Source organism: Camellia sinensis, chromosome 3 (assembly GCF_055761805.1).
Source record: "Camellia sinensis isolate YWXY chromosome 3, ASM5576180v1, whole genome shotgun sequence".
In the NCBI taxonomy this organism is placed as follows: domain Eukaryota; kingdom Viridiplantae; phylum Streptophyta; class Magnoliopsida; order Ericales; family Theaceae; genus Camellia; species Camellia sinensis.
In genome coordinates, this window is record NC_138963.1 from 81,265,401 (window position 1) to 81,276,807 (window position 11,407).

General features: G+C 37.0%; 1 protein-coding gene across 1 annotated transcript; it reads left to right on the top strand.

Moving 5' to 3' along the window:
• The first annotated feature begins 592 nt into the window (after nt 1-592).
• LOC114317156 (putative sodium/metabolite cotransporter BASS3, chloroplastic) lies at nt 593-8,383 on the top strand. The gene is made up of 5 exons (XM_028263850.2): nt 593-1,347; nt 5,743-5,838; nt 5,951-6,257; nt 6,349-6,596; nt 7,740-8,383. Exons 1-5 carry the CDS (start codon nt 935-937, stop codon nt 7,975-7,977), a joined length of 1,302 nt encoding a protein of 433 aa, XP_028119651.2. The 5' UTR covers nt 593-934; the 3' UTR covers nt 7,978-8,383.
• Nucleotides 8,384-11,407: the final 3,024 nt, after the last annotated feature.

Here is an 11,407-nt window from a genome sequence, read left to right on the forward strand (position 1 = left end):
TTTTTTTTCAAATGTAGCATTCTAATATAACAATCCAATGTAACACCAAAAACTATACTAGTAGAAATGTAATTTTTACGCTTGACAACCAATATTTTAGTCACCAATCCCCCCCTAAAAGAATCTTTCATACCTCACATTTTCATTTTCATCCCAAAAAATGAATCAAAAAGTTGAAAAAATAAATCACAAAAAGACACTGACTTAAACTCAAAAGGTATCAAATCAAATAAATACAACTTTCCAAAACAAAAAACACTAATTAATTCATAAGAAAATTCTTAAGAGTAAATGAATTAATATTCTCTCATATGAAATTTATGGATAAATTTTCCAAAAAACAAGTGTGTTTGGTTTTAGTTTTTTGAATTCAGTTTTTTTAAAATTGAGTTTTTTGTTTTTCATGTTTTTAACAAATATTTTTAAAATTTTAAATATATATATTTTTTACTTTTTTCGATGCACCTAACTTAAATGTATTTAAAAAATAAAATATTTGTAAAAAAATATTTTAAAACATTAATAAATATACAAAAATATACTGAATTTTTTTCGTATTATTTTACATTTGCCATTACGTAATTGTGGACCTAGTAGGAATTAAGGAAATTTGTTAGAGCAGAAGCAACCAAGCAAGGAGGTTGAGGTAGATGATCTGAATGCAAATATACAATAAAGAAAGGGTGCAATTGCGAAACTACGAAGCAAGGTAGAAGTAATAATCCAGTACCCACACCACACGCCTATTCTGTGCAAGTAATTTCTGGTCTATGCATATTAATAGGGGTTTGGATCTCTTCCTCACTCTGGTCTCTGCTTCTTTCCCTCCCATCCCACGGAAAACCAATCCTCCGCCGGCGAGGAATCTCGAATTGCCGGAACCCTAGATTCTCTAATCCAAACCGTCAATCGAAATAGCTTTCTCTCTCTGAAGATGGCTTCGATTCCACTTGTACACTCAAACCCCTCCAAACCAACCATGTTCACTCTGAACTCGAATTCACGTGAGTCTCTTTTCATGACAAAGCTCTCTCAAAACTCCTTTTTGAACTCGAATTCTCTCTCTGTGATCGTCAAACGACAGTCCTGTTTTGTGACCAAGCTCTCCAAATCCAATGGAGGCTCTCTGTCGGCATTCGCGTGTTCCACGTCTTCACCGTTCATCGGCAGAGTTGGATTGCAGAGAAGAGAGGGTAATTTCTCGTTGCTGTCCTTTGGAACAAACCCTAGCCATTTGTCAAAAGTAGGACTCCAGACCGATTCTTCGCAAATTTTGTCTGCAATGCTTCCTTTTGTAGTTGCGCTCACTGCAATTGCTGCTCTCACTCAGCCTTCAACATTCACTTGGTGAGAAAATATATATATATATATATATATATTTTTTTTTAAAATGCTATTTCATTTCAATCAATAAAGGTTCCCATTACCTGAATTATTTAACTTTCTTCACTTCATGTTAATCTTTATTTGTGTTAATATAATTGTTAAATTGTTAATTGAATCTTTAGCTTTAGTATAATTATTAATTGTATAGGTTTATGCTTTCCTTTTTGCTTTCGGTGATAGTGGAGCACTTTGGTATCCAATGTAACCATTCTCTCTATAAAGAGAGAGTTCATTCCTCTTTGAATGTATCACATACAATACAGAAACACATCAATCTTGTATCATTAACAAATCAATCAATAATATACTTCATTTTATTTTACATGGTATCAGAGCTATAGGTTAGCTCTTGGTGATCTTCACCTTCCGGCGGGCGGCGACCTTGCCTTCACCGCCTGCTGGACCCCGACCTTACCAGTTCAATCATCAACCCAAAATGAACCGTGTTTAATATTCCACACGGTCTTTAACAGAAGATATTGGTTGTGTACTTGTTATTGTCATTAATTTTTCTGTATATGATTTACCTGAAGGGTTTGTCTCCAGTGTGTTTAATGGCACCGGCAGCATCCCGGTAGAGCACGTGGCTCAACATCCCTGATCTTTCTATGCCCAACAAGTTGGCCAGATTTCTGTAAAGCTCTTCGTATGATCCAAGGGCTGAGAGGTCAAGGGTCCGACCCACATCCTCTGATTCCATAAACACCTTACAGTGACCAGTCTCCAATCCAAACTCAGATTTTTGGTGATCTTTGTACCAGGGCGATCCATCATCAGACGAGCTCTCCGGTGGACCATTCTGGAGAACCGCTGGACAAACCCTTCTCTGGTCCCTCGCCCTCATCCGTTTCCCCACCGCCGCTGCCCTACCTCACCGTCGACGACATCGCAATCGGAGGCTTCAACCCGACGTTCCTCTCCCTGATATCAAAGGAATTTGTGCTCTCTGTCGCCGCCGATGGTCGCCGTCCCTCCATCGTCGCCGATGTCGTCTTCGCTCTTCCTCCTCCGCCACCGACTCCACATCGTCGGCAATCTCCTCCTCTCTCCTCTATTGTTGCTTCTCGAGTGAAATTACCACACTGCATTACAGAGGCAGTCTCACAGCACCAAATGGACATCTTCACAGACCCACCACAAAGAAGAACACTTTGATTCCAAGACAGAAACCTCCCCTCTCTCTCTCTCTTCTTATAAAATATTATCCCCACTCATCCACGCCCCACTTTCCTTTTCTTTCTTTTATTTTATTTTTCGTAATATATAAAAAAAAAAAAAAAAAAAAACAATCAAAAACACCTGCCGACCTCCACACGCAGCATGGAGCCTCCCCATCTCTCTAGCACCTTTTTATTTATTTTATACTAATAATCATAATTATTACACACAGCAGCACATAGCACATAGTCCAAACCCATTTTCTTTTTTTTTCTTTTCTTTCTTTATTTATTTCTTTTAATCATCTTTTGCACCCCACTCACTGCCTCCCTCACCACAAACATAGCATATCTTTATTTATTTATCTTCTCTTTCTTGTGTTCCATTTTTCACCAAAAAAAAAAAAAAAAAAAAAAAAAAAACAACAACAACAACAACAAACAAAACTAAAACAAAAATACAGCGCACAACAACTTTGTTTTATTTATCTTAGGGGCTCAACCCCGATCACAATTTTACACCAAAAAAAAAAAAAAAAGCAACAAATCAACCACATCCACCGGCAGGCTTTTCTTCTCTACTCTGCCGCCGGTCTTTTCTTCTTGCCTCTGTCCTGGGCGGCCCTAGCCGGTGTTGCCTCCGTGTTTCCCACTCCACTGGGCACGATCACTCCACCCTGCTCCTCCACTACAGCATATGGCGGCCCTCCAAATCGGAACATCACGGTGGCCTTCCGTTTCAACTCCTTGTTTTCTGCCCTTAGCACGCTTATCTCTGCTCGCGCATCCTTATACATGCGTTGGAGCAGAGCCAGCTGGGAGTTTAATTGCTGCACCTCATTTGTCCTACTCTGCAGCCGGTGCGACAAGTTTGTGACCGCCGTCATGGACTCCACACATGCCTTCAACGTATACTGATTGGCCTCCACATCCGTCTGCACCGCCATTTTTTGCTCCACAGACCGCATCGGAAAGTTCAGCGGAGCAAACCCAGCGGTGTTTGGTTGAGGTTCACTGGCCACCGCACCAGTTCTCTCTCCTGTGGACTCGTTGAGGTCAGGAAAGAGGGTAAGCAGCCCGCGGGAAGACGATGAAGCCATTTTCTAGGCAACAGAGTGTTACACAGTATCTCTCTCAGAAATCTCTCTCAGAAAACAGAGTGTTACAGAATCTCTCTCCGAAATCTCTCTCAGAATATCTCTCGCAGTTTTTTTTTTTCTGCCTCAGCCTCAGGTTCAGTCTTGGTTATATAGCCGAGGCAGCCACGCGCATCGCGCGCCTCTTGACGCCGACAACCTGGCACGCCTTTTCATGGCACGCCTTTTGATGACACGCCTTTTGAGGGTGCGGGCACACCTTTTGAGGGCACGACTTTTGAGGGCTCGATATCTACATCCATGTATATCTTTTGGGCAGCCTATCTACACACTCATCCAGTGTCTTCTACACCAGTCAGCTTTATCAATCCCTTTGTTTCAACCTCAAATAGGTTTCTATCTTCACACCTATTTGAGTTTGAGGGGGGGTTATACACAGTATCATGTTCAAGCCACCTCATGGCGCACTCCCTAAGTCGCCCCCTTGGTGCACCACCACAATCTTCTACAACGGTCCGACATGACCCCGTAAACTGTCTGCTACAACGGTCCGACATGACCCCGTAAACTGTCCTGCTACATCGGTCCGACATGACCCCGTAAACTGTCTTCTACAACGGTCCGACATGACCCCATAAACTGTCCCGACATTGATTCCGGTCAGCTTCTACATCGGTCCGACATGACCCCATAAACTGTCTTCTCCAACGGTCCGACATGACCCCATAAACTGTCTTCTACATCGGTCTGACACGACCACACAGTGTCTGCTACAACGGTCCGACATGACCCCGTAAACTGTCTGCTACAACGGTCCGACACGACCATACAGTGTCTCCTATCCCATTTTTAATTGTCAGCTTATTTTTCTGTTTTGTTACTCTCTCCAAACTCAAGTTGGCTAGTACCTATCCTCCTTGAGTTTGAGGGGGGCTGTTAATATAATTGTTAAATTGTTAATTGAATCTTTAGCTTTAGTATAATTATTAATTGTATAGGTTTATGCTTTCCTTTTTGCTTTCGGTGATAGTGGAGCACTTTGGTATCCAATGTAACCATTCTCTCTATAAAGAGAGAGTTCATTCCTCTTTGAATGTATCACATACAATACAGAAACACATCAATCTTGTATCATCAACAAATCAATCAATAATATACTTCATTTTATTTTACAATTTGCATTTAGTTTTTTTTTTTTTTTTTTGTATTTTTAATTCTTTTCTATTGATAATTTAATATAGAGTATCACTATAATATTATATTCTTATATATTCTTCTCTTTGATTGTTTTTAGTAGTTACTTATTTTTCTTAAGTTTCTCATTCTGCTTTGGCGATTGCTTATGGTTTTCTTCTTATCGTTGAAAACTGAATAAATTAAATTTTAGCTTTTTAGATTTTTTTTTTTAGTACTTCTTAGGATTAAAAAAAATAATCATAATAATAAAAAAAATAAATAAAAGAAGAAGAAGAAGAAGAAGAAGAAGAAGAAAAGAAAGGCAAATCGATCCATTCCAGACCAAACTTGCATGGTTTGGTTTGGTACGAGTACTTCATGGTTTGGTCTGAACTGTGCTTCATGGTTAGGTCTATGATTTTATATAGTTATAGTTATGTATTCTGTTTGGAATCAAACCGGATCATTTAAATGTATAGTTATATATATAATTTGTTACCTTCGGTAAATACTCATATATCTAAACAATTTCTTAGACTGTGAATAATAGTTTGGGATAACCTTGTGAAGGTTGACTAGGTTTCTAAAACCGTGTTTTACTGGTTCAGCCTGGTTTAGTTTAAAGATTTTCATGGTTTAGTTTGATTCCAAATTTCATGAAACCATTTAGTCCTCGGTTTCCTCACCAATCTGAACCATGCTTCCTAATACTGCCCAATTTAGTTTTAGTGTCAGTTATTAAAGGTTTATGAGTGATTCTATGTTCCTAATTATTTAACCTATGATATTGTTTATTTTCAGTTAAATAAATTGCTTGATGCGGAAATGTAATTATTAGGGATGCTATTTATTGTTTTCTATCTTATCATTGTTATCCTTGAGAAAATAATTATTTTGGGATATCTAAATAATAGAGGAAAGTGCAGGGTATCAAAGGAATTGTATGCCCCTGCTCTTGGAGGTATCATGTTGTCGATCGGAATAAGGCTATCCATTGACGATTTTTATCTTGCAGTTAGAAGGTCACTTCTCTTCTTTGCTCTGAAAATTTAATGTTGTTGCAGTTGAATAATTAAGATATTTGATGATAGTTTGAATTTGCTTTTAAATTTCTTTAAATTTTATCTATTGCAGACCTTTACCTCTATCTGTTGGGTTTATTGCGCAGTATATGCTGAAACCAGCCCTTGGGGTGTTGGTGGCAAGGGCATTCCATATGCCTCCAATGTTCTATGCTGGTTTTGTCCTCATGTCTTGTGTTGCAGGGGCTCAGCTATCCAATTATGCTAGTTTCTTGAGCAAGGGGGATGTGGCCTTGAGCATTATCTTGACAAGTTCAACCACCATAGCATCAGTTCTTGTTACTCCGCTTTTAACAGGCCTTCTCGTTGGGTCTGTTGTTCCGATCGATGCAGTTGCCATGTCTAAATCAATTTTACAGGTTTTGGACACTATGAAATGTGCACATTAAATTGGATCAGAAATTGTTGTTCTTGAATTGGTATTGATTATAGGTCTGTTGCATTTGCCAGGTTGTTCTTGTTCCTGTCACTCTTGGGCTTTTGCTCAATACTTATGCAAAATCTGTTGTAAACATTCTTCAGCCTGTGATGCCGTTTGTTGCAATGATTTGTACTTCAATGTGTATTGGCAGCCCTCTTGCTATTAATCGGAGTCATATTCTTTCTACTGAGGGCCTGCAATTGGTTCTTCCAGTGTTAACATTTCATGCGGTGGCATTCACCTTGGGATACTTAATCTCCAAAATTCCACTTTTGAGGTAAATATCTTCTACTACATCTTGTTCACTTTGTAGGACTGAATTGATGCCAACAAGAAACATTCCTTGTATTTTCCTTTATTTAAAATACTGGCTACTTCTTAAGTGTTTCCAAGAATTGTTTTGATCTTGGACTGGTAATCATTAAGTAGTATGCCAGATTATGAGGGTTCTTACACAAGGAATATGTATTATATATTGTAGAGAATCCAAGCCCCTGTACTATGTCCCAGTTTCTAAATCTTTCTTATTGAAAATGGAGGGCATATAATGCTTGCAGAATGATAAATTTCGATCTAAAGATATCCATACATTTTGTGCACAACTTCATTGCATAAATTTATAACTCAATAGTGATTTATCTGAGCCACATGCAATGATCCCATCTTGTAGGCACAACCCATGTGACTCCATGTTGCCCATGTCCTGATTCCCTGATCAAGTTTTTGAAACATGGGTGGTGGGACATTTTGGAGTCATTTATAATGGATGTTATATGTATGTTTCTGCATGGATTGAATTTATGACATATTGCCCTTTCTTATTGTGCCATGCTTTTCTTTTCATTTCATTTTTTCCCCTTTTTTGCTTGTGTATTATATAGGTTTACCTCTTATTTTCTTTTTATATTTCTACTGCTATTGATCATGATTTACACTCCATATTTTTTCCCCTTTTTTTCTTCTATCCCTGATGTCAACTAGTGTTTAAAACATGCATGCTTTTTAAATCATTTGACTTCAAATTGGTTGTTGCTTGTTTTTTAACTCCTAATTTCTTCTCTTGGGACTGAATAATGGTAAAATTTTGTTGGGAGAAGCTGAGTTTGGCATCTACAATTGAACGCTTTCCTTCACTGTCACGTGTTGTAAACTTTGGAAAGATGGAGATATTTGGGAGACGAATTTAAGCGCTCTCAATTACCAATGTGCAAGGACCTATAATGTTTTTCCTACATTTGATTTATTTCATGAACCAAAACACCGTAAGTACCAAATTTGGTTAAGACTCCATGAGGCTTCATGAGAATTGAGTTCTGAAATGAGATTTGAAATGCAAATGCACTTCACATATTACGTTGCATATTGTTGCTCACATTTCACATTCAAAATGTCTCTTATAATGTTTTGAAAATTGTGGCAGGCAAGAAGAAGAAGTTTGCAGAACAATTTCATTGTGCACGGGAATGCAGAGTTCGACATTGGCAGGGCTTCTTGCCACCCAATTCCTTGGGAGCAGTCAAGCGGTTCCCTCAGCATGCTCGGTAGTTGCCATGGCTATCATGGGCCTTTGTCTTGCATCTTTCTGGGGCAGCGGCTCTCGAATCAGAGGCCTACCATTTCTTTACATCCTGCAAGCTGGTTCTACTGTCAAGGCTTAGTGGAGCAGCTTTTGGTTGCTTACATGGTGTTTGGATAAACTAATATATGACTGAAGAGGAGCCTGTGATCATGTGTTTATCGTGAGCAAGTTCAGTGACATAGTAGATACAGAGTAAGGAAGAGATGAAAATGTAAAGCGGGAAAGATATTTGTGCTTGGAAGCAGATGATTGTACAGAATTTGTACAGAATCTAGACGTAAAAGAGCTCATATGTACCAGCTGCACCTATGGTCATTGATGTGTAGTAACTTAGTCATATGCATTAGAAAAGTAATGTGGATAAAATCTTTTGTAACCAATGATTTACTTCTCTCCCTCCCCCTCAATCCCTTCCTTTGTCAGAGCTCAATGCATATATTGCAAGGAGACCAAGTGAAAATCTGAAAGCTCTCGAGCTATTGATATGTGATTATGTTTTAATTTAAAATAGTAAATAACTATTCTAATCAAACAATCAAGATAAATCGGTACAACGATTTAACGTGAAAAAGATTATAATTAGAGCACATCTAAATGTGATAAAATTCACAGGTTAAAAATACAAAATAATTTACTAAGAAGATAAAAAGAAATTATTTAGTGAATATATGTCAGAATTCAACTAGATTCAATGTGTCTTTTCCAATATCGTCTTTACTACGGAATTGTTTTACCTAACATTGAATCTACAACGTTAATGTCGAATGAGCCACTCTGAATTCTACCAAAACTTCAGACTCAAGTTTTTTGGAATTCACACTTCTCTCTTTATGTGAATAAAAGAATGAAAACAACCCTTGATATTTATCATTATGTAGTTTATTGATCAATTGATCACCTTCTATATATCAAGGAAACTCATATAAACAATCCTTCAATATAGAATACTTTGTATTTTACTCTCTGAGAATCTGGACGGGTTAAACCCTAAAAACAACAAATGACGCACTTTATAGAAAACAGATTTTCAAAGACCGCTCGAGCGCACATTTTACTACTTAAGCGGTGTGAGTAAAGGCGGTGCAAAACATATAGGCCAATCGCTCGAGCACAACATTCACCGCTCGAGCGGTAAAACTTGCTTCCTAGAAAGTTCAGTTTGTAGGTACAGATATTAGATGCTCCTATTCACTGCTCGAGCATACAAATTACCGCTCAAGCGGTTAAACAATTTGACTGTTTTTTTTTGCTCCATGTACATTGTCATCGATGTGACAAATACAAGTATAATTCGGATTGGATTCGCATCTAAACACTCATAACCTCACTAAAATAAAAGAGCGAATAAAATTATAACTGAAAGAAATTTTATCAAATGAGATTGTCAATTATAAAAACCTAACCCCAAGGACGGGCATTTAACCAAATGAAGTTCCCAACACTTGCAGGTGTACCTCAAATTCAAATTCTTTACCACTAAATAAGAAAAAGCTACCAGGTGAAATCAATGGAACTATAGAGAAAGCTCCCAGGTGTCTAATTCCTTAATTATAGGAAATGAGAAAGCACAATTTTGTAGAATGCTTGGGTGATTATGTAGCTCTTGGTAGCATTTTGTAGAGCGCTTGGGTGATCATATAGCTTTTGATGGCATTTGTAGAACGCCTCAGTAATTGTGTAGCTCTCAGGGTATTGAGATTGTTTGTTACAGTTTTTTAGGAGTGATTAGATAACTTATTTTGACTTGGGAGTCTATGCCAGACTATTTGGTATAATTTCTGCTTATAATTTATTAGGTAGAAATAGCTTAAATAAACTGAAAAAAATTAATTATTTAAAAATTAGAATAGAGGTGCTTTTAACTTTTACTTTTTAATTATCAATTTTTAACTTAAAAATGACTCCAAAAACAGGGTCATTGTTTTGTAGCATGAGCACCAAATCACTTTTTCAAACAATGAGGCTTAATTGGAATGTGTTACAACTGTCACTAGTTCGTCGAAAACGTGTCATATAGGCTGAACTTGCCTAATCATTTGTTCTCTAGTATAACTCTTCGATTATCTTCTTTAAGCACATCTCTAATTAGATCATCAAAGGGTCCTTAAAGACACCATTAGTGAGTTCTTGATGGTTTGCTTGCAGGCCTTACAGTAGGGAGCCCATATCGGCGTCTTTGGAGCCCAACCTATTTTAGTTTAGTCCAGTCCATCGACCGCTCTTTAAATGATTCTATCACATTGGTTGGTATTTAAATACTATGAGGCACTGACCTGGAGGTCTTCTTATTTCAACAGTTGAAAACCCAACAAATTTCAAAATAAATTACTTGTCCTAATTCATCTTACATATTTTTACTTGTTACTAAAAAAATCTTATTTAATTTTTTTTTTAAAGACGCTATAACATCACACCATTGCTGGACTATCGCTGGACTTTCATTTGATAGTCACTAACTCGCTGGAAGGTGGAACAGTGTCGGAAAGTCGTTGGAGTATTGCTAGAAATTCATTGGAGTGTTCTGAACATCATCGAAAGTCGCTAGAATATTCAAAACGTCGCTGGACGTCAAGAATATCGCCGGAGATTTATTAGAATGTCCACAACATTATTAGGAAAAAAAAAGAAAGAAAAAAGAAAGGGAGAAATTAGAGCAAAAACATAACAAAATTTAACCCACCCCTCTTCAACACCACATAACATGAAAAAAAAAAAAAAAAAAAAGAAGAGCTCTTTATCATATAGAGCACATAAGCTTCAGTTTACAAAATTACAAAAAATTTAGAGTTTGAATTTATTGCTCATCAAACTGCATGAATTTGTAGTTTTAAAATTGCAAATGATTAGTTTGCTTGTTTGTAAACACAACTTCACATCGCGGCGATGGTGGAGATCTTAGATTAGTAGTTTCCAAGGGTTCGAGCTTTCTAGTTTGTCAATATTTGCTAACTTCTTCTTCTTTTTTTTTTTTTTCTTTTTTTTTTATAAGAAAAAAAATGCTAGAGTCATAGAGAAAAGCATAAACGTATCTTCAAAATTATAAAATTTTGCCGTTTTGACTGCTTGTAACTAAAACTGAAAAAATATTTTTTTAGAAGTTGAATTTTTTTCCCTCCATTAAAACAAGAAAAGAGGTGTGTGGTAGAGAGAGAGAGAGAGAGAGAGAGAGAGAGAGAGAGAGAGAGAGAGAACGCTAAGAGATCAAAAGAGAGAGACAAACATTGAGAAAATATTATACTTCGAAAATCATTTTTGGTTTAGATTTGGCCATATATGATGTAGATCTATTCAAATCCAGGGGCAAAGCCATCTAAGGCCTAGGGGGTTATGTGCCCCCCTAAACTTTCAATATTTATATTGTTACCCATATAGATAAAGATTATGTATTATTTTTTATAAAATTATAATAGTGACCATTCTTGAATTATGTAAAACTTCTTGTATTTTTAAAATTTTTAAAATTCTTTATTTTATTATTTTGATTATTCTTGTACACTTTCAATTGATAG

Coding starts and splice junctions, on each gene's coding strand:
- LOC114317156 (XM_028263850.2), top strand. CDS start 935: ATGGCTTCGATTCCACTTGTACACTCAAACCCCTCCAAACCAACCATG. Junction 5,839..5,950: donor TTTTATCTTGCAGTTAGAAG/GTCACTTCTCTT, acceptor TATCTATTGCAG/ACCTTTACCTCTATCTGTTG. Junction 6,597..7,739: donor TCCAAAATTCCACTTTTGAG/GTAAATATCTTC, acceptor AAATTGTGGCAG/GCAAGAAGAAGAAGTTTGCA.